The following is a 24,245-nucleotide window of genomic DNA, read 5'->3' as shown; positions in this document are numbered from 1 at the left end:
TCAGTACACCTCTTTGCATCACCGATCACCAGCTCCCTCATTTTTCCTCCAGGACACACATCGTCCCTTTCCCCTGGTCTTTGTTGTTCTTTAGAAAATCAGAAGAGACGATGGTGATTCTGGTAATCCCATATTCATCTTGCAAACTAGCTCTTGGATATCCTTCCATTATGAAATACTGATCTTACCTCACTTTTCCACAGTAAAGATAATCGTTCGTTTAATCTAGTGCTCCTTTTAGAACTTGACTTGAGAAAAATGTTTCTTCGATGAAGGTCTTCTCTTTGGTACAGTTGATGGCCTTGTTTTTCAGTTGCCCTCCTCAAATGAGTTTAGCCGGTTGGTGTTTTCTTGGATCTTAATAGTTAACACCTTGTAGACCTGTGGCAGAATTGAATCTTCATTCTGTGTACACATAGTAATTGGTGGTCTCCACAATGCAGTTCTTGGATTCCCTTGGGTACCATTTTCTAATTTATGCTTCATTATATGGGTCTAGAACCTTAATCCTGTGACTACCACTAGGTCCTCTTTGGGACCTATATTTTGGCCTCTTGGCTCCTGTGACATAAAATTCGTGTTTTGATTTAGCCCAATACACAATAAAATCCCACAAAGTCATGAGATGAATGGCCAGTTTTTGGTAGTGGTAATCTTGCTCTTCAAAACAGTACATGGGTTAATCTGTCCAAAACCAGTGGAACAGGCAAGCAAGGCCTGGGCTGGGTTTAACATCACATCAGAAAGACACTTCCTATACCATCCTTAGTACTGCACCAAAGGATTAGCCTGGATTTAGTGCTCGGGCTCTGGAATCATAGAAATTTACGGCATAGAAGGAAGCCATTCGGGCCATCGTGTCTTTGCCGGCTGAAAAAGAGGTATTCAGCCTAATCCCACTTTCCAGCTCTTTGTCCGTAGCCCTGTAGGTTACGGCACTTCAAGTGCATATCCAAGTACTTTTAAAATGCGTTGAGGGTTTCTGCCTCTGCCCTTTCAGGCAGTGAGTTCCAGACCCCCACCACCCTCTGGGTGAAAAAAGTTCTCCTCAACTCCCCTCTAATCCATCTACCAATTACTTTAAATCTATGCCCCCTGATTATTGACCTCTCTGCTAAGGGAAATAGATCCTTCCTATCCACTCTATGTAGGTCCCTCATAATTTTATACACCTTAATTAAGTCTCCCCATAGCATCCTCTGTTCCAAAGAAAGCAACCCCAGCCTATCCAATCTTTCCTCATAGCTAAAATTCTCCAGTCCTGGCAACATAAGAACATAGGAAATAGGAGCAGGAGTAAGCCATCTGGCCTCTCGAGCCTGCTCCGCCATTCATTAAGATTATGGCTGATTATCGACCTCAACTCCACTTTCCTGCCCAATCTCCATATCCCTTGATTCACCTAGAGTCCAAAAATCTATCTATCTCAGCCTTGAATATACTCTAAGGGGTTGATTTTAACTCAGCCGTCAGGCGGGCTTTGAGGCGTGTGGGGGGTTAAAATCGCAAAAACTGGGGGTCGGAACCCCCCCCACCCCTGCCTGGTTCCCGATCCCGAGCCATTTTAACCCAGGTGTGTCTGATGGTCCCGAATCAGTCCCGCCTCCAACAGGCGCGACTGGTCTTTAAGGCCCTTAATCAGCAATAATTGGCCTTTATAATGCCATTTTAACAGGCCCTTGCATTTTAACCCTTTTTCCACATAAAACACGCCTGGCGGGGATCACGCCTGTGAAACCTGGCGTGAGCACTATTGGCTTGCTGACTGTCAGCTGCAGGTCAACCATTAAAGAGGAGATTTGATCAGTCATCATTTGCAGGTGGCAGGACTTTGTTGTTTCAGGCCTGGGGCAACTTTTACCAGACTTAACCACACCTGTGGAAGGTTGGAGCCTCACACACATCTCCAGTGTGAACTCCTGGGAAACTCCTCTCGCCACCCTCACTCAGCGCTTCCTCAACAGAGGCATATGCCAGAAGCATAGGAGCCATTTTTCTCCTTCCCTTCTTGGCATTAGAGGAGCTCAAGCACCAGGCGCAGTAGCAGCAGAACCAGGAACAACAGCAGCAGCAGGAGCGACAGGCTGCTGCTCACCCACCTGAGGCAGCACAGGCCAGAAGGGGCCAGCGCATGGAAGCTCGTCGGCGCAGGAGATACCCCCCAAATAAGGTCTACAGACACAGGGTCAGCTACCTCAACATGACTGAGCAGCAGTGCCAAAGGCGGCTCCGACTTTCGCGACAGGTAGTGACTGACATCTGCGCAATGATACAGCAAGACCTGCTGCCCAGAGGACCAGGTGGACACTCCTTACCAGTGGCCATCAAAGTCACCACCACACTCAACTTTTTTGCCTCAGGCTCATTCCAGGGATCATCAGCAGACATCAGCGGCATCTCCCAGTCGGCCGCACAGACTTGCATCACGCAGGTAACTGTTGCCCTCGCGCACAATCACATCCATTTCACCAGGGATCGCGCAAATGCGATGGCGTGAGCGGTTGGATTAGCTCATCTGGCAGACTTTCCAAGGGTGCAGGGCGTCATTGACTGCACACATGTGGCCCTTAGGGCACCCCATCGCAATCCAGGTATTTTTGTCAACCGCAAGGGCTTCCACTCCCTTAACGTTCAGCTGGTGTGTGACCACAAGAAGTAGATTTTGCATGTTTGTGCCAAGTACCCTGGCAGTTGCCATGACTCCTTCATACTGCGCCAGTCTAGTGTGCCTCCGCTATTCAGGCCGCCAGACCAACTTCACGGATGGCTACTTGGAGACAAGGGCTATCCCCTGAGGACTTGGCTAATGACGCCGTTGGGGAGACCCTCCAACGAAGCTGAGGAGCGCTACAACTCCAGCCACATATCCACCAGATCCATAATCGAGCAAACCATCGGCTTGCTGAAGATGCGCTTCAGATGCCTGGATAGATCAGGTGGAGCCCTACAGTACTCAGCAGCCAGGGTCTCCAGAATCGTCGTGGTTTGCTGTGCACTCCACAACATGGCACAGTGTCGTGGCTTGCAGATTCCTGAGGACCAAGTAGCTCCTCACATACCCTCCTCAGATAATGATGGTGATGAGGAGGAGGGCGAAAACGAGCATCCTGCAGAGACCCATCAACAAGCGGCAGCATTACGCGAGAACATTGCTGCCCGGGATACAAGGAACGCACTCATCCTGGCCGGATTTGCTTAGCCTAGTAAATCAAACTCTTTTGCCTCGCAGCTGCTTACCTGAGCATCGACAATGGCCAAACCCTGCGGATTCCTAGATATTTGACCAGCATCCTGACAACTGCAAGTAATCCTAAGCCCCATTCGCGAAATGACACAAGCCAGAACTGCAACAGTTGCCATCAGAATTTTTATGCACAAGAACCAACTGATGGCATTTTTACAGAATACATAACATTTCACCCAAGTGACTACCCTTGTGACTACTTATGCTTTATTTTCCTCTTACGCGTGCTCCTACGTAGTGGTTCCCCTGTGGCTTCAGCAGATGTGGAGGCCCCTTGCTCACTTTCCTGCTGCTCCTGTCTCGACACCTTTGGCGGGCGTCCTCTGGGGTGGCGAGCCTGTGCGGGCTCGTCAGCAATCTGCTGCTCCTGCGGCTGTGCAGGAGTTGAGACGTCTATCTCACTTGGGTGTGGACTCCGGCGGGGCTCTGACCAAGGGCTCTGCAGTGGCATGGAAGTGTGAGCGCTTGGAGAGGAACCCCCACTTCCTTGAGGCCTGCCACCAACCTCCCTCTCATGGGTCGGCTCCTCCTCCACACCTGCAAGTGGCTTGAGAGCACCTTGCTGCACATCAGGGGGGCCGTGGGGACCTGTATCTGCACTGGCAGTCCTACTCAGAAGGACTTCCATGAAGGTCTGGTTTCTCTGTTCAATAGATGCCCATCGCTCCTCAAGAGACGTCATTCTATTCTGAACACTCACCATGTTTTCCATACCCTGGCGACTAACCTCCTCCTTGGCCGTAGCCCTCCTCTCCTCTACCGTAGCCAGCCTTACCACGGAGGCAGCAGTCATTTCAACGTAGGTAGCCATCCTTTCCGTGTTGATGCGTTCATGCGCCACTGACTCCACAAAGGCTCTGCTCATGTTCGCTATGGACTCCTCCATTCGCTCCACACTCGTAGCGACCCTGGAGACAAAACCTGCCAGAGACTCCTGCATCTGTGCATGGAGTTCCATCACCTCTGATCTTACGGATGGACCCAGAGACAGAGGGTCGACATGCAGCTGAGCCGAGCTGGCAGACTCCTGCGCCCTCCGACGAGGACTCTCCACTGCTGTCCCTGTCTCCACAATCTGCTGATGCTCACTTGTGAGCTGTGATACACCAGGTGACAACACTACTCTATGTCCCAAGGTCCCCCCGAGGTGTGAGTGTCTGCGCTGGTGCTGGGTGCACTTATTTCTGCTGACTCTGCACCCTCAGAGGTTGCAGATTCCTCTGAGGAGTCTGGAATCTCAGGCTCTTCCTCCTGCACAGTGTGGACGGGGGCTCTCGATGGTCCTGTGGGGGAGTCAAGGAAAAAGTTAGAGATGTGATGCCAAGGTTACATGCACATTGCATTTTGCAGATGATCATAAGTCCATATGATGTAGCTTCAGAATCATTATCAGCGACTCATGCAATGTCAATGAGAGAGATGGAAAACTATTCTGTCACCAGCTTGCGGGGATGCACCTGTCTCTCCTTCCCCAACTCCCGCATCTGTATCAGCCCCGACAATCTCCAGGACGCCTTCCTCCCAGGGGGTGAGCTGGGCTAATGAGGGCGGCCCTCCTCCTGTCCTGGCTAGCTCTCTCCTGTTGTGAGCTCTCTTCTGCAATGAGGGAAACAAGTGGAGGTTGAGTGAGAATGAAGGAGTGAGTGTAGAGATTGCATAGCATAGATACTTAGAAGGAGACAAAGATGGAGTGAGGTTGCAAGACCAAGGGCCCTCCCTGTGTGTTGTCAGTTGTGTTCAAAGCATCAGAGTGACAGGGAGTGTGAGGGCTGCATGGTCGAATAGTTAGGTGAATGTGAACATAGAGAGAGGGGGAATGGCTAAGGGTGCATGGATGTGAGTGTCAAGTGGGATGTGGAGGAAGAGATTGCTAAAGCTGAGTGCTGGTGAGGAAAGGCAATGGGGATCAGATTGAGGGGGATGGAAACTTCATACTTACTTTTCCATTGCGATGAAGGTCATGGAATCTTTTCCTGCACTGCATCCAGGTGCGCTGTGTGAGCCCCAAGGAGTTGACTTCCCCAGCCACCTGTAGCCACACAGCCTTGGTCTGACTGGAAGGCCTCTTCCTCCCTGAAGAAGGGAACAGGACCTCCCTGTGGGCCCTAGCCCCATCCAGTGATGCCTCATCAAATTTAGGCGCAGCTCCTGCCCTCCCGCTGGCCATTGTTCCTACAGGCTCCTGTGCCATCATAAGGGGAAAGCTTGGAAGCCTGCAGAGGAAGCAAGGCTTGCTGTGGACCTTAAAAGCAGCAGCAATGATGACGTCATATTCTGCGACTTTCTGACTGGAAATACTCAATTGCCAAGGGTTCCCACACGTTGGAAATCAATTAGCCAATTGAGTTAAAATTGCATCAATCTCACACACCCATTTAGATTCGTGTGGGAAACACGAAATTCGGGGAACCCGACAATTCCCCGCACCCGAATTAAAATCGACCCCTAAGACTCAGCATCCACAGCCCTCTGGGGCAGAGAATTCCAAAGATTCACAACCCTCTAAGTGAAGAAATTCCTCCCCATCTTGGTCTTAAATAGCCTACCCCTTATCCTGAGACTATGCCCCTTAGTTCCTTATTGCCTGCTGTACCTGCATGCTAGCTTTCTGTGTTTCTTGCACGAGGACACCCAAATCTCTAAACACCAACATTTGAAAGTTTCTCACCATTTAAAAAAAAAAAAAATTCTGTTTTTCTATTCTTCCTACCAAAGTGAATAACCTCACACTTCCCTACATTATACTCCATCTGCCACCTTACTGCGCACTCACTTAGTCTATCTATATCCCTTTGCAGACTCTGGGCTGGATTTTAACTCCGCCATCAGGCAGGCTTTGAGACGTGTGGGGGGTTAAAATCGCAAAACCTGGGGGTCGGGACCCCCCCCCCCCCCCCCCCCCGGCCTGGTTCCCGACACCTAGCCATTTTAACCCAGGCATGTCTGATGGTCCCGAATCTGTCCCACCTGCAACAAGTGGGACTGGTCTTTAGGGCCCTTAAACAGCACTCATTGGCCTTTATAATCCCATTTTAACAGGCCCTTGCCTGTTTAACCCTTTTCCCACGTAAAACATGCCTGGTGGGGATGACGCCTGTGAAACCTGGCGTGAACAATATTGGCTTGCTGACTATCAGCTGCAGGTCAACCATTAAAGAGGAGATTTGATCAGCCATCATTTGCAGGTGGCAGGACTTTGTTGTTTCAGACCTGGGGCAACTTTTACCAGGCTTAACCACACCTGTGGAAGATTGGAGCCTCACACACTTCTCCAGTGTGACCTCCTGCGAAACCCCTCTCGCCAGCCTCACTCAGCGCTTCCTCAACTGAGGCATCTACCAGAAGCATGGGAGGCCTTTTTTTCCCCTTCCCTTCTTGGCATTAGAGGACCTCCAGCCCCATTCGCGAAATGACACACGCCATAACTGCAGAAGTTGCCATCAGAATTTTTATGCAAAACAAACAACTGATGGCATTTTTACAGAATACACAACATTTCACGCAATTGACAACCCTTGTGACTATTTGTGCTTTATTTTCCTCTTACGCGTGCTCCTACGTAGTGGTTCCCCTGTGGCTTCAGCAGATGTGGAGGCCCCTTGCTCACTTTCCTGCTGCTCCTGTCTCAACACCTTTGGCGGGCGTCCTCTGGGGTGGCGAGCCCGTGAGGGCTCGTCAGCAGTCTGCTGCTCCTGCAGCTGTGCAGGAGTTGAGACGTCTATCTCAGTTGGGTATGGACTCCAGCGGGGCTCTGACCGAGGGCTCTGCAGTGGCATGGAAGTGTGAGCGCGTGGAGAGGAGCCCCCACTTCCTTGAGGTCTGCCACCAACCTCCCTCTCATGGGTCAGGTACCCCTCAGTGCCTGCAAGTGGCTTGAGAGCACCTTGCTGCACATCAGGGGGGCCATGGGGACCCGTATCTGCAATGGCAGTCTTACTCAGAAAGACTTCCATGAAGGTCGGGTTTCTCTGTTCAATAGATGCCCATCGCTCCTCAAGAGACGTCATTCTATTCTGAACACTCACCATGTTTTCCATACCCTGGCGACTAACCACCTCCATGGCCGTAGCCCTCCTCTCCTCTACCGTAGCCAGCCGTACCACGGAGGCAGCAATCATTTCCACGTAGGTAGCCATCCTTTCCATGTTGATGCGTTCATGCGCCAATGACTCCACAAAGGCTCTGCTCATCCTCGCTATGGACTCTTCCATTCGCTCCATACTCGCAGCGACCCTGGAGACAAAACCTGCCAGAGACTCCTGCATCTGTGCCTGGAGTTCCATCACCTCTGATCTTACGGATGGACCCAGAGGCGGAGGGTCGACATGCAGCTGAGCCGAGCTGGCAGACTCCTGCGCCCTCCGACGAGGACTCTCCACTGCTGTCCCTGTCTCCACAATCTGCTGATGCTCACTTGTGAGTTGCGATACACCAGGTGACAACTCTACTCTAGGTCCCGAAGGTCCCCCCGAGGTGTGAGTGTCTGCGCTGGGTGCGCTTATTTCTTCTGACGCTGCGCCCTCAAAGGTTGCAGATTCCTCTGAGGAGTCTGGCTGCTCAGGCTCTTCCTCCTGCACAGTGTGGACGGGGGCTCTCGATGGTCCTGTGGGGGAGTCAAGGAAAAAGTTAGAGATGTGATGCCAAGGTTACATGCACATTGCATTTTGCAGATGATCATAAGTCCATATGATGTAGCTTCAGAATCATTATCAGCGACTCATGCAATGTCAATGAGAGAGATGGAAAACTATTCTGTCACCAGCTTGCGGGGATGCACCTGTCTCTCCTTCCCCAACTCCCGCATCTAGGTCAGCCCCGACAATCTCCAGGACGGCTTCCTCCCAGGAGGTGAGCTGGGCTAATGAGGGCGGCCCTCCTCCTGTCCTGGCTCGCTCTCTCCTGTTGTGAGCTCTCTTTTCCTGCAATGAGGGAGACAAGTGGAGGTTGAGTGAGAATGAAGGAGTGAGTGCAGAGATTGCATAGCATAGATACTTAGAAGGAGACAAAGATGGAGTGAGGTTGCAAGACCAAGGGCCCTCCCTGTGTGTTGTCAGTTGTGTACAAAGCATGAGAGGGAGTGTGAGGGCTGCATGGTGGAATAGTTACGTGAATGTGAGCATAGAGAGAGAGGGAATGGGTAACGGTGCATGGATGTGAGTGTCAAGTGGGATGTGGAGGAAGAGATTGCTAAAGCTGAGTGCTGGTGAGGAAAGGCAATGGGGATCAGATTGAGGGGGATGGAAACTTCATACAGTACTTACTTTTCCAGTGCGATGAAGGTCATGGAATCTTTTCCTGCACTGCATCCAGGTGCGCCGTGTGAGCCCCAAGGAGTTGACTTCACCAGCCACCTGTAGCCACACAGCCTTGGTCTGACTGGGAGGCCTCTTCCTCCCTGAAGAAGGGAACAGGACCTCCCTGTGGGCCGTAGCACCATCCAGCAATGCCTGGAGTGAAGCCTCATCAAATTTGGGGGCAGCTCTTGCCCTCCCGCTGGCCATTGCTCCTGCAGCCTCCTGTGCCATCTCAATGGTGAAGTTAGGAAGCCTGCAGAAGAAGCAAGGCTTGCTGTGGACCTTAAAAGCAGCAGCAATGATGACGTCATATTCTGCGACTTTCTGACTGGAAATACTCAATTGCCAAGGGTTCCCACACGTTGGAAATCAATTGGCCAATTGAGTGAAAATTGCATCAATCTCACAAACCCATTTAGATTCGTGTGGGATACACCAAATTCGGGGAGCCCAACAATTCCCCGCACCTGAGTTAAAATCGAGCCCTCTGTGTTCTCCTCACAGCTTACTGTCCCACCTAGCTTTGTATCATCAGCAAACCTGGATACATTACACTCGGTCCCTTAATTTAGGTCATTAATATAGATTGTAAATAGCTGAGGCCCCAACACTGATCCTTTCTGCATCCCACTAGTTACAGCCTGCCAACCTGAAAAAGATCCGTTTATCCCCACTCTGTTTTCTGTCCGTTAACCAATCCTCGATCCATGCTACTACATTACCCCCAACCCCATGAGCCCTTATCTTGTGTAATAACCTTTTATGTGGCACCTTATCGAATGCCTTTTTGAAATCCAAATATACTACATCTACTGGTTCCCCTTTATCTACCCTGCTTGTTTCATCCTCAAAAAACTCTTAAATTTGTCAAACACGAGTTCCCTTTCATAAAACCATGTTGACTCTGCCTAATCATGTTATGATTTTCTAAGTGCCCTGATACCACGTCCTTAACAATGAATTCCAGTGCATCCTCATAAATCTCCTCTGTACCCTCTCTAGTGCAATCACATCTTTCCTGTTGTGTGGTGACCAGAACTGTACACAGTACTCCAGCTGTGACCTAACTCATGTTTTATACAGTTTAAGCATAACCTCCCTGCTCTTATATTCTATGCCTCGGCTAATAAAGGAAAGTGTCCCATATGCCTTCTTAACCACCTTACCTACCTGTCTTGCTACCTTCAGAGATCTGTGGACATGCACTCCAAGGCCCCTCTATTCCTCTACACTTCAGTATCCTACCATTTATTGTGCATTCCCTTGCCTTGTTGGCCCTCCCCAAATGTATTATCTCACACTTCTGGAGTGGGGCTCGAACCCCTAATCTTCTGACTCAAAGGTGAAAGTGCTGCTAACGGAACCAAACTGACACAGGAGATAGCACGTGATTAAAAATATCAGGATAAATAACGTGACATCACTTTTTTGACAGGGATGGGAGGTGAAAAAAATAATTTGTTTTAGTTACATAGAGTATAAAAGCAAGGAAATTATAGGCCTCAACTGCAGTATAGTATTCAGTTTTGGGCACTACACTTCAGGAAGGATGTCAAGGCTTTGGAGAGGGTGCAGAAGAGATTTACTAGAATTGTACCAGGGTTGAGGGACTTCAGTTATGTGGGGAGACTAGAGAAACTGGGATTGTTCGTGTAGCAGAGAAGGCTAAGGGGAGATTTAATAGAGGTATTGAAAATCATGAATGGTTTTGATGGAGTAAATATAGAGTAACTTTCCACTGGCAGGAGGGTCGGTAACCAGAGGGGACAGATTTAAGGTAATTGGCTAAAGAACTAGGGGGCCAGGAAATGAGAATTTTCTTTTAATTTATTTTATTTTTTAAAACGCAGCAAGTTATGATCTGGGATGTGCTGCCTGAAAAGCTGGCGGAAGCAGACTCAGTAGTAACTTTCAAAAGGGAATTGGATATATTCTTGAGCAGGAAAGTATTGTGAACAATTCTGGGCACCACACTTTAGGAAAGATATAAAGGCATTAGAAAGGGTACAGAGGGGGTATACCAAGATGTTACCAGGGAAGAGGAGATGTTGAAAAAGTTAGGACTGCTCTCCTTGGAACAGAGAAGGTTAAGAGGTGACCTAATAGATGTTTTCAAGATGATAGGTTTTGATAGAGTAGAGAGAGAAAATTTATTCCCTCTGGCAAGTGGGTCAATAACCACGGTGTACTGGCCGCGCTAGACGTGCTCCTATCTAGTTATCCAGCAAGTTAAACACTTATTCAAAATAATTCTTCGTGAAGCCATTTGCTGTTTGAAGCCTTTACTTGAACAATTTTTGTGAAACTGTAAACAAAGACAAAGTATGTTTTGTACATAAACTGAGTACTATACATTCAATATTACATAAGATATAACATATTTACAACAGTAGAATAGACTAATTGTATAACTAACTAACATTTGGACTCACTTCTGTAACTATCAAATATTAACCTTTTATAAACATAGTGTTATCAAAATACTACTCTGACAATGTTGCTATTATGCTAACAAACAAAAATACTCACAAATATTGCGCTTGGCCTAACACATGAAATCAGATTACATTGGATTGTGAATCCCTTATGGAATCGGCCATTACTGCCAGGTTCTTCCTGGAATTCTACTTCCTGGGTTACACAGGAAGAAAGGTACGAAGGTCAAATTACCTCTCGCAGGAAGAAAGGAACAAAGGTCAAATGACCTCACACAGGAAGAAAGGAACAAAGGTCAAATGACCTCTGTTTCATACAAATACACTGCTAACACAATAACCACCACCAGAGGGTGCTACTGCATGTAAAATAGTCCATCGGTCCAGAACACACAGGTAATAGATTCAAAATAATTGGTAAAAGATCTAGAGGTGAGATGAGAATTTTTTTCACTGAGTTGTCGGGATCTGGCACGCTCTACCTGAAGAGGTGGTGGAAGCTGATTCCATCAATAATTTTAAAAGGGCGTTGAACGGTACTTGAGGATGAGGAACTTGCAGGGTTACGGACAAAAAGCGGGGATGTGGGACTAAGAATGACTGCTCTTTCCAAGAGGCAGCACAGGCACGACGGGCCGCCTTCTGTTCTGTAAATTTCTATGATTTTAAAGTCCAATGCAGATACTGATCAGCCTTACTTAATATAACTCATTGATCAAGCAGGTTTTAGATCACATCCAGGATTCCTACTGAAATTAATTATTTCCGTACGCATGAGTTGATAATCCCTTCTTTCTATTCATCTTTCCACCAGTCAAATATAAGAAACGTTAAACCAAGGCCCATGCACAGTGAATATCACGTGGTCATTCAGCTCAGTTTGTGGAATGTTGTCTACAAAATGGCAGCCACTGCTGTTTTCACCTACATAACAGTGACTGAACTTCAAAGCAATTCATTGTATGGAAGCACTCCAGCTATGTGTGAAAATACCAAGAAAATTATTTAACATGTAGTTCTATTTTCATTGCAACAGTCCACAGCTTCTTCCACATACCATACTCCTATTTGTTTGCCCCTTAGGCCATTTCAGGATATAATTACAATGAAAATCTGCAGATCAAAATAAATTGCTGTTTTGAAGAATATGGCTCCCTTGTATACTATGTGGAATTGGGAGAGAGGTTGCACATATAGTGCTTTCAGTGTCATGACATCACATCAAAGCATCTTGGAGAAATAGTCCCTCTGATTTCCTGCCCCCACCCCCAGCAAAAATAGTACAGATGCTGCCCAGTCTGTGATTTGTGAATGGTGCCTTTGCAAAGAGTGAAAAGTAAGCTTTTTTCAAAAGATTAAATCAGTGCTGCAAACTATTACATACATAGTCTACAGTACAGAAACAGACCATTCGATCCAACTGGTCTATATGATCCAACTGGCATATATGCTGTACATGAGCCTCCTCCCACCCTACTTCATCTAACCCTACCAGCATACCCTTCTAATCTTTTCTCCTTCATGTGCTTATCTAGCTTCCCCTTAAATGCTTCTACACTATTCACCTCCGCTACTTCTTGTGGTAGCGAGTTCCACATTCTTATCACTCTTTGGGTAAAGAAGTTTCTCCTGAATTTCCTATTGGATTTATTAGTGACGATCTTATATTCATGACCTCGAGTTTTGGACTCTCCCGCAAGTAGAAACATCTTCTCTACGCCTACCCTATCAACCCTTTCATAATCTTAAAGACCTCTATCAAATCACACTTCACCCTTCTCTTTTCTACAGAAAAGAGCCCCAGCCCCTCCAGCTTTTCCTGATAAATATATCCTCTCAGTTCTGTTATCATTCTAGTAAATCTTTTTTGGACCCTCTCTAGTGCCTCTCTCCTTTTTCTAATATGGAGACCAAAACTGTTCACAGTACCCTTAATGTGGCCTAACCAAGGTTCTATATAAGTTTAATGTAACTTCTCTGCTTTTCAATTCTATCCCTCTGGAAATGAACCCCAGTACTTGGTTTGCTTTATGACCTTATTAACCTGTCAATATATTTCATGGCACCCATCAAGTTGGATCAAAATAGTGTACATAAAATGCAGATTTAAGTGTGCTAAGATGTATATGGTAGAGAAAATGTATAACTTGCATAGGACATACTACTGAAACTCATATGTAACTTTCTTGAACTATATTCTAGAATTGTCATGAACTTGAAAAGATGGATCTGGAAGAGTGTATTCTGGTAAGAATTTCTTGAGTCTGTTCCATTTCTATTTGGTTGTATTTGAGCTATCATTAGTAGGAGGATTGCTATATAGCTATTCTAAGTTAATACTAAAGCAGAGGGGTTGTTTTTATTTTGTTGAAGCAGGGACTTGGTGTGAGTATAGATTGTACCTTGTGCTTTCACCTGGGTTTGAAACCAGCCCAGAATGATGGGTTCATCTTTATTCCCCTATAGGACCTATGTAAAGTCAATTTGGACAGTTTTAACCCAATTCCACTGGGCATTGTCCACAGTACGGAATGTTTCATAATTTGGCACGGAAAGATTTCACCCTGGTGCTGTAGGGATTAATCTTTTTGGCATTTGAATTAAATACATTGTTGGGGCAAAGTTGGAGAATCCTTGCATTTGCCCCTCACTGTACCTACTTCAAAATTGTGTATGCTGTCACTGGGTAACTGTGCTCCATTGCACAACATTGCTATCCCTAGATAATTGCAATTTTTGCCAAAACATTGTTTTTACAAAATATGAAAAAAAGAATTTCTTCCTAAACTAGGTTTGCTATCCTGAAATCAAGTCAAAACAGCTGCCCCATTTCTTCCCCCAGTCTTCTGATGCATGATTCTGCTATCTAGGGATAGATGCCTGATATAAAGGGATAGATGTAATATTCTGATTATCTTTGCTCTTGTGTCTGCTGTTGATAACCATGATGGGTTAATTCGTTTAGGGTACATTATGCTGTTGGAAACTTTATGAAAACTCATTTAACAACATGAATAACCAGTATTCCACATTAAGGTTCTAAAGTTATCTTTTTGAAACCACCACTTATGATGCCTTCTGTGCCACAGTTTTAGCAAATTATAGTATATTGGCATGTACTTCTAGTATCTAACATGTATGTCATGAGCATCAAATGCATATTGTGAAAGGAAGTGTTTAAAAAGAATACAATCTCTCTCTGGGTAAATGTTTTCATTTCACTGTTAAAATATTTTCCAATGGTTAATATAATTAGCCAATGTATGGAGGATTCTCTGGATGTTATCTATGGAGTGGTCAAATGCTGCAGTTCGCTTGCTTGTATTGAATGTTAAGGTCATAACTGGTCCAAGGCACTGGTTTCTGCATTACTTTGGTATTCTGCGATTTATAAAGGCACATTGCTTCATATCTTCACTTGTGCAGCACAGAAATATCTGTACAACACACTGATACCCCTCTTAGACCACACTTTGGGGGGGGGGGGGGGGGTGGTAGTAGTCAGACATATTGGCGTGGTCCTACACAAGGGTGAGAATTAGCAGCTTTTTCAGTGTGTTTGAGGTTTGGTCCAAAATGAGTGCTAAAACCCGAGAGTAATTGGCCACCTGAATGTGAAAACTTGATTGATCCTGACAGATACTTTCAGATCCAATTTCTACCACTTCTACCCTCAGGTGAGAGAGAGGGAGAGAATTGAGTATAAAGAAGAGGGTGCCCATACAGGTGGACTCAAGCCCACTAACTCCTTGGCACTGACACACCAGTGCCGACAAATAGTCAATATGCACAAGTCTCAAGATGGAACCGCATTAATAAAACCTTTAGTTCCATGTCTTCATCCTCTCTCAAGTTGTAGCCTTGGTTTAAATTTCAGTACTGACTCTCGGCCCAAAGCATCAACTATCGACATGGAAATCTTGACATCGTGTATGGCACTGATGCGACTTGCCAGCTGAGGATCCAGAGGTACCATTCTGTCAAAGGTAAAGAATGGCAAGCTAGCAGAGATGCTTGCTCAGAGGTGGACAAGGCAGGGACACTCCTCTTTTAGCAGGGTCCTCGGAATCTAGAAGATTCATGGCACAGTGACAAACTGGTACGTATTTCTCTTGAGTATAGTAGTTGCATTGCAACTTAACTGGGACACAGGCAGTCGCAGATCTGGAATTTCTGTTGATCAGCAGTTAAAGCTAAGGAGATCTGTTGCAACCCATGGTTGTCTGCTCCAGGCCAGGTAGACAGCACAGAGTTCAGCAGGTCTCTGGAACCCTGCTCAACCACACTCCTTTGAACTTCCCTATACCTTTTCTGGTACAGACTAAACATGGTAAATCCCTTCTCCAGGGAAAGCAGAAAAGCCCCTGAGGAGCAGTTAAAACTGATGTTGGAAACAAGAAGTTTTATGTGCACCATCAACTTGACTATCTGAAAGGAACATTTTAAAATGTCAACTCTTAGTTGCAAAACAACCACAGCGGAAATCGAGACTGCATCCTCATTATCAATTGGCCATCAGCTGACTCAGTGGAGCTGTGACTGGCATCATCACTGCTACATAGAGAAGGGTGCTCAGATGTACACCAGTGTAACTAATGGTTTGAAATAATGGGCTGCAACCCAATAATGTCGGCATAAAGCTGTATAATGTAATCTGCAAAGCTCAGTATGCTGATGCCTTGGTCCACTCTTGTCTCCAGCTGTGCTGTGGTGGGTGGGTTAAAGGTCAAACTCATGACTGCTGTGGCCGATAAGTATTTCCTTCTTTAAAGGCTGTTCCTTCTGCATCTTTTGAGAGGTAGACTGAAGGTTTCTATTCTGCAGTGGTCTTACTCCGTAATTGATTTATATACTCACTAGTTCTGATAGTCTCCAGAGAAAAATTGGACTACATTCCCCCTGTGAAGTCATCCTCCAGAACAATTGTGTTTATCCCCAGAAGATCCCTACAATGTCCAAGCCTTTCCTTTCACACTCATCACCATTTGGGTGGGGTGGCAGGGGGGAGGGGGAACGTTATGTCTCACCATATAATAACCTCGGCCCCTATCATCATACATATATATATCTTTGTCTGTCTTTTTTTCTTCTCCCCCACACGGCAGCTGTCTTTCATTCTGCCAGCGCAATTTACACTCCATCTAGAGCCATCCTTTGTTTCTTAACCTGTCCCATTACATAGAAACATAGAAGATAGGAGCAGGAGTAGGCCATTCAGCCCTTCGAGCCTGCTCCGCCATTCAATGAAATCATGGCTGATCATCCAAATTTCAGTACCCTGTCCCTGCCTTCTCCCCATATCCCTTGATCCCTTTAGCCTTAAGAAATATATCCAACTCTTTCTTGAATATATTTAATGAACTGGCCTCCACCGTCCTCTGTGGCAGAGAATTCCACAGATTCACCACTCTCTGGGTGAAGGAATTCCTCCTCATTTCAGTCCTAAATGGCTTACCCCCTATCCTTAGACTATGACCCCTGGTTCTGGACTCCCCGGCCATCAGAAACATCCTTTCTGCATCTAGTCTGTCCAGACCTGACAGAATTTTATAGGTTTCGATGAGATCCCCTCTCAATCTTCTAAACTCCAGTGAGTATAAGCCCAATTGACACAATCTCTCCTCGTACGTCATTCCTGCCATCCCAGGTATCAGCCTGGTGAATCTTCGCTGCACTCCCTCCATGGCAAGAACGTCCTTCCTCAGGTAAGGTGACCAAAACTGCACACAATACTCAAGGTGCGGTCTCACCAAGGCCCTGTACAACTGCAGCAAGACATCCTTGTTCTTGTACTCGAACCCTCTTGCTACGAAGGCCAGCATACCATTTGCCTTCTTAACCGCCTGCTGCACCTGCATGCTTACCTTCAGCGACTGGTGCACAAGAACACCCAGGTCTCTTTGCACTTCCCCTTCTCCCAATCTATTGCCATTCAAATAATAATCTGCCTTCCTGTTTTTGCCACCAAAATGGATAACCTCACATTTATCCACATTATAGTGCATTTGCCATGTTTCTGCCCAATCACCCAACCTGTCCAAATCGTACTGGAGTTTCATGACATCCTCCTCACAGCATACCCTCCCACCCAGCTTTGTGTCATCTGCAAATTTGGAGATATTACATCCAATTCCCTCGTCCAGATCATTAATATATATTGTGAACAGCTGTGGTCCTAGGACCGATCCTTGCGGTACCCCACTAGTCACTGCCTGCCACTCGGAAAACGACCCGTTTATTCCAACTCTTTGCTTTCTGTCCGCCAACCAGTTCTCTATCCAAGTCAATACCTTGCCCCCAATCCCATGTGCCTTAATTTTGCACGCTAACCTCTTATGCGGGACTTTATCGAAAGCCTTCTGAAAGTCCAAATACACCACATCCACTGGTTCTCCCTTATCTATTTTACCAGTTACATCCTCAAAAAATTCCAGTAGATTAGTCAAGCATGATTTACCTTTTGTAAATCCATGTTGACTTTGTCCGATCCTGTCACTGCTTTCCAAGTGCTCTGCTATTACATCTTTTATAATGGACTCTAGCATTTTCCCCACTACCGATGTCAGGTTTACCGGTCTATAATTCCCCGCTTTTTCTCTGCCACCTTTTTTGAATAGTGGGGTAACATTAGCTACCCTCCAATCCATGGGTACTGTTCCACGGTCTATCGAGTTCTGGAAGATGACCAGCAATGCATCTACTATTTCCAGGGCCACTTCCTTAAGTACCCTGGGATGTAGATTATCAGGCCCTGGGGATTTATCGGCCTTCAGTCCCATCAATTTTCCTAACACCATTTCCCTACAAATACTGATTTCTTTCACTTCCACCCTTTCATCAGACCCTATGTTCCGCGGTATTTCTGGGAGGTTATTTGTGTCCTCCTTTGTGAAGACAGAACCAAAATATGTATTTAGTTGGTCTGCCATTTCTTTGCTCCCCATTATAAATTCCCCCGATTCTGACTGCAAGGGACCTACGCTTGACTTCACCAATCTTTTTCTCTTTACATATCTATAGAAGCTTTTACAGTCAGTTTTTATGTTCCCTGAAAGCTTACTCTCATATTCTATTTTCCCTTTCTTAATTAATCCCTTTGTCCTCCTTTGTTGAATCCTAAACTGCTCCCAATCCTCAGGATTTTTGCTTTTTCTGGCCAATTTGTATGTGCTCTCCTTGGATCTTATGTTAGCCACGGTTGAGTCACCTTTTTTGTTTTATTTTTATGCCAAACTGGGATGAACAACTTCTGTAGTTCATCCATTCGGTCTTTGAATGTTTGCCATTGCCTATCCACCGTCAACCCTTTGAGTGCCATTCCCCAATCAATCCTACCCAACTCGCTCCTCAGACCATCGTAGTTTCCTTTATTTAAATTGAGGACCCTAGTTTCTGAGTCAACTACTTCATTCTCCATCTTAATGAAGAATTCGATCATATTATGATCGCTCCGACCCAAGGGGCCTCGTACAACAAGATTGCTAATTAATCCTTTCTCGTTACATAATACCCAGTCTAAGATGGCCTGATCTCTGGTTGGTTCCTCGACATATTGGTCCAGGAAACCATCCCGTAAACACTCCAGGAATTCCTCCTCCACAGTATTGTTACTAATTTGGTTAGCCCAATCTATATGTAGATTAAAGTCACCCATGATGACTGCTGTGCCCTTATTGCACGCTTCTTTAATTTCCCTTTTAATGCTATCCCCAACCTCCGCCTTACTGTTTGGAGGTCTATATACCACTCCCACTAATGTTTTTTTCCCCTTAGTATTTCTCAATTCTACCCATACAGATTCCACCTCATCAGAGCTAATATTCTTCATTACAATTGTGTTAATCCCTTCTTTAACCAGTAATGCTACCCCTCCTCCCTTTCCTTTTTGCCTATCTTTCCTGAATATCGAATACCCCTGGATGTTGAGTTCCCAGTCTTGGCCGTCCTTGAGCCACGTTTCCGTAATCCCAACCAAATCATATTCGTTTACCTCTATTTGCGCAGCCAATTCATCCACCTTATTACAAATGCTCCTCGCATTAAGACACAAAGCCTTCAGGCTTGTTTTTTTAATGCTCTTAGACCTATTAGAATTATTATTTACTGTGGCCACGTTTGATTTAAACCGTTGATTTCTCTGACTGCCACTTTTGTTTTTCTCCTTCCTATCTTTTGCTTTTATCCTTGTTTCCCTTTCCTCTGTCTCCCTGCTCAGGTTCCCAACCCCCTTCCATTTTAGTTTAAACCCTCCCCCAGAGCACTAGCAAACACTCCCCCTAGGACATCGGTTCCAGCCCTGCCCAGGTGCAGACCGTCCGGTTTGAACTGGTCCCACCTCCCCCAGAACCGGTTCCAATGTCCCAGGAACTTGAATCCCTCCCCCTGGCACCATTCCTCTAGCCACGTATTCATCTGAAGTATCCTTCTATTTCTACTCTGACTAGCACGTGGCACTGGTAGCAATCCTGAGATTACTACCTTTGAGGTCCTGTTTTTTTAATTTACCTCCTAACTCCCTATATTCCGCTTTTAGGACCTCATCCCGCTTTTTACCTATATCGTTGGTGCCTATATGCACCACGACAACTGGCTGTTCACCCTCCCCTTCCAAGATGTTCTGCAGCCGCTCGGAGACATCCTTGACCCTTGCACCAGGGAGGCAACACACCATCCTGGAGTCTCGTTTGCGGCCGCAGAAACGCCTATCTATTCCCCTTAAAATTGAATCCCCTATTACTATAGCTCTACCACTCTTTTTCCTCCCATTCTGTGCAGCAGAGCCACCCCTGGTGCCAGGAAGTTGGCTGCTGCTGCCTTCCTCTGATAAGCCATCCCCCCAACAGTACTCAAAGTGGTATATCTGTTGGAGAGGGGGGTGGCCACAGGGGACCCCTGCACTAACTGCCTGCGCCTAGTACTCTGCCTGTTGGTCACCCGTTCCTTTCTTCCTGTCCAACCTTTACCTGCGGTGTGTCCAACTCCGTAAACGTGCTATTCACGATGTCCCAAGCATCGTGACCGCTCCAGTATGCATCCAATCGCAGCTCCATCTCCTTTTGCCTTGAATATCTCTTAATGTCTCTTAACCTCTTCCGCCTTCCATCCTATCACAGAGCTTCCCTTTTGTTCTTTCATCACCTCCCCCCTTTCCCAGCCTCTTCACTTGCTTAAAAATCTGTTCCATTTCCTGCTTTTTTCCAGTTTTGATGAAAGGTCATCGACCTGAAACGTTAACCCTGTTTCTCTCTTCACAGATGCTGCCTGACCTGCTGAGTTTCTCCGGCATTTTCTGTTTTTATTTCTGACGGAATTATATCACCTTCCTTCATCGTCGCTGGGTCAAAATCCTGGAACTCCCTCCCTAACAGCACTGTGGGAGTACCTTCCACACGGACTGCAGCGGTTCAAGAAGGCGGCTCACCACCACCTTCTCAAGGGCAACTAGGGATGGGCAATAAATGCTGGCCTCGCCAGCGACGTCCACATCCCATGAACAAATTTTTTTTTTTTTTTTTAAGTGAATGGGCAAAACTGTGTGGCAAATGGATTTCAATGTAGGCAAATGTGAGGTCATCCACTTTGGACCTAAAAGGATAGAACAGGGTACTTTCTAAATGGTGAAAGGCTAAAAACAGTGGAGGTCCAAAGAGACTTGTGGGTCCAGGTACACAGATCATTAAAATGTAATGAACAGGTACAGAAAATAATCAAAAAGGCTAATTGAATGCTGGCCTTTATATCTAGAGGACAAGAATACAAGGGGGTAGAAGTTATGCTGCAGCTGTACAATGCCCTGGTTAGACATCACCTGGAGCACTGTGAGCAGTTCTGGGCACCACACCTTAGGAAGGATATATTGACCTTGGGGGAGTGCAGCATAGGTTTACCAGAATGATACCCAGAGTCCAGGAGTTAAATTACCAGGAGAGATTACACAAACTAAGGTTGTATTCCCTGGAATTTAGAAGGTTGAGGGGTGATTTGATTGAAGTTTTCAAGATATTAAGGGGAACAGATCGGGTAGAGAGAGAGAAACTATTTCCACTGGCTGGGGAGTCCAGGAATAGGAGGCATAGTCTAAAAATTAGAGCCAGGCCTTTCAGGAGTGAAACGTGGTACAAAGGGTGGTAGAAGTTTGGAAAACTCTTCTGCAAATGGCAGTTGATGCTAATTGAATTGTTAATTTTAAATCTGAGATTGGTAGATTTTTGTTAACCAAAGGTATTCAGGGATATGGGGCAAAGGCGGTTATATGGAGTTAGATCAGCTCAAGGGGCTAAGTGTAAATGGCCTACTCCTGTTCCTATGTTCCTATTTATGATGCATTACTGTTTATTAAAAAAAAAAATTAACTGCATGGAATTGCCTTAGGGTAGTTTGTGAAAGTGACCCTCAAGTAACATGCATGTTAGGATTGTGTCCCTCAGTCAAAAGTTAATGGCCTAGAAATTCAGTTGTTTGCGCCAGCCGCTAGCGCCTTAGGAGGAGGAGAAGTGGGGTGCTAAGCGGCTAGCGCCCGGGCGCAGCGCGATCTGCGCCTCTCGTGAACTTCAGTTAAGATTTAGCGGCGGCGCAAGACCTTTGCGCGCGCTCAGCTGCGCGCGCAGATCCTGACATCATTTCATGGTGCAACGCCCTTTGTGCGCCCCGAACCGGAAATTCAGTGGCGCCGGCCTATTGTGCGCCTGGCGCCCCTAGCGACTGGTAGAGGGGAGCGGTTCCCAGTCGCTGCGGGGGGCGCAAATTAAAGGGGACTCCTCCTGCAGTATAAATGGCAGCCATTTTGCACCACTCTTTCTTTGTGAGAGACGGATCTTTGGAGAGAGACAAAGGTAGAGAGCTTTCTAGTTTGGCTCAACACTCGCACAGGTACTTGTGGCTTCAGGCCACAGCTTTGCACTTGTCTTTAACTTCAGTGTCATAGCATTGATTGGAAACATATAATGGGGGCTGCAATGGGTGGAAATGTTGGGCTTCTCCATTGCATTCAAAGGGCTCAGAGACGCCGTCAGAGAGTGCCAGTCATGGCCAGACGGAGAAGGGGCAACAGGCATCGGCAAAGGAGGCCTTACCCACCCAGGGTATACCGCCAGCAGTTCTCATATCTGAACATGTCTGAGGAGCAGTGTGTTCGGAGGCTGCGATTCAGAAGGGCGGTGGTCACTGAGATCTGCCACCTGCTTCGCGGAGATCTGCAGCCACAGCTGAGGACGGTGGCAGTGAAGGTGACGGTGGCTCTCAACTTCTATGCCACCGGCTCCTTCCAATCCGCTACTGGGGACATTTCCAACATCTCCCAGTTTGCGGTACATTGCTGCGTCCGCCAGGTGACCAATGCCCTTTTCAGAAGGAGAGGTCAGTTCATCTCCTTCCCCATGACCGTTGACAAGCAGCAAGAGCGTGCAGTGGGCTTTGCAGCATTAGCGGGCTTCCCCATGGTGCAGGGCGCCATTGACTGCACGCATGTGGCTTTGCGGGCACCTCTAGAGAATGCCAAGGATTACCGCAACCGGAAGGGCTACCATTCGCTCAACGTGCAGTTGGTGTGTGACCACAGGCAGCTCATCCTAGCTGTCAATGCCCACTTTCCAGGCAGCAGCCACGATGCCTTCATCCTGCGCCAGACTTCTGTGGCAGACATGTTCGAGGCCCAGCCTCACCCACGAGGATGGATTCTCGGGGACAAAGGCTATCCTTTGTGCACCTGGCTGATGACCCCGCTCCGTGCGCCCAGCACCCCTGCTGAAGAGGGATACAATGACAGCCATCAAGCAACCAGGAACATCATTGAGCAAACAATCGGCGTGCTGAAGCAACGGTTCCGCTGTCTGGATCGTTCCGGGGGAGCCCTACAGTACTCGCCTGAGCGAATCTCCCATTTCGTTGTCGTGTGCTGCATGCTGCACAACCTGGCTATCCGCAGGACTCAGCCACTGCCAGCAGACATTGGAGGACCACCAGAGGAGGAGGAGGACCAGCATAGGAGGGAGGCAGAAAGTGCAAGGGCCGCCCGTCGGCGGCTTATTGCAAGTCGGTTCTAGGCTCCCTCTCAGGGAATGGCTTGTGCCAATGGCAGAAGATGAATGTAGCCACTCCACAAGCCCTCAGCCGAGCAGGGCAACCAGGACTTTCAAAAGAAAGCATGGACAGTGCGATTTAAGAATTTTTTTTACTGTGATACCTCTATGCCCTTCCCACATGACAAACTAATGGAGAGAAACCCCCCCCCCCCCCCAAAAAAACACAAATACACCAGTCTCGGCCTTTACAAGTAAAACAAATATACCAGTCTCGGCCTTTATATATGAAACAAATACAGCAGTCTCGGCCTTTATATATGAGACAAATACACCAGTCTCGGCTTTTATAAGTAAAACAAAACATTTGGCCACACCTTCTACTTTTTCCCCTGCGAGGGTGATCCGTTTTGCTTCCGTGACTGGCCCCTACCCGCCCTGCAGCTCCTCCTCAATGGGACCCCAGTGGCTGCAGCAAGTCTGGGGGAAGGCTGCTGAGGGTCAGATGATGAGACGGCAGATGCCCTTGGGGGTCGGCCTGGACCAGCTCTGGGACTGGAGGGGCCGGCTGCTGACTGCTCCAACTCTGCTTGGGCGACAGCAGTCTGTCCAACAGCTGGTGGCAGCTGCAATGGAGGAGTGACAGTGTTGGCTGCAGGAATGCTGCCAACCTGACAGATCACAGGCACTCCCTGGTCAGCTAATACATTGGCACGCGCACGGGCCAGCACTGCAGCATGCGCAGCAATCTGCTGAGGCACAGACTGCTGCGGCACAGCGAGTGCCCCGGCGATGCCTGGCCGATCCAGCGAGTGTGGCAGCAGTTAGTGCCCGTGTGGCCCTGGTCTGTGTCTGCATGACAGCAGCCAGTGAATGCACGGCACGACTGAGCACTTGGCTAGAAGCCGCCTGTGAAGCAGCAAAGCCCTGCTGACTCCTAGCTTGTGCTGCCGCGATGTCCTGCAGACTCCTGGCCTGTGCTGCACTGAATTGTTGCAGACTCCTGGCCTGTGCTGCACTGAATTGTTGCAGACTCCTGGCCTGTGCTGCCCCGAATTCTTGCACACTCCTTGCCAGTGACTCTATGGAGTCAGGCATCCTTGCCACTGCAGCCATGAGCTCAGTGTGCCTGCGCTCAGCCTGGGCGCCCATTTCTGCTAGGAGCCGCACCTCCTCTGCGCTCACCGTAGCAGGACTGGAGGCCGCACTCACCCTCCGGGGAGAAGGCCGCCGAGCTTCCCCACCCCTCCCGCGT

At 47.4% G+C, this 24,245-nt stretch overlaps 1 protein-coding gene across 7 annotated transcripts in view; it reads left to right on the top strand.

Moving 5' to 3' along the window:
• The window catches only part of fbxl2 (F-box and leucine-rich repeat protein 2), a 321,753-nt gene that overhangs the window by 230,469 nt on the left and 67,039 nt on the right, over positions 1–24,245 (top strand). For all 7 annotated transcript variants that reach the window (XR_015079120.1, XR_015079121.1, XM_085993892.1 and 4 more), the window contains one exon: positions 13,176–13,220. Coding sequence is in view for 5 of the 7 variants with exons in the window: in XM_085993892.1 (XP_085850018.1) it covers positions 13,176–13,220 (45 nt within the window). In the remaining 2 variants the exon portion in view is untranslated. The remainder of the gene's footprint in view (positions 1–13,175; positions 13,221–24,245) is intronic.

The sequence above is a fragment of the Somniosus microcephalus genome, chromosome 7 (assembly GCF_052327205.1).
Source record: "Somniosus microcephalus isolate GS21.2 chromosome 7, FLI_Smic_1.0, whole genome shotgun sequence".
Lineage (NCBI taxonomy): Eukaryota > Metazoa > Chordata > Chondrichthyes > Squaliformes > Somniosidae > Somniosus > Somniosus microcephalus.
The sequence above is the reverse complement of the archived record's forward strand: the minus strand, read 5'-3'. Positions and strand labels throughout refer to the sequence as shown.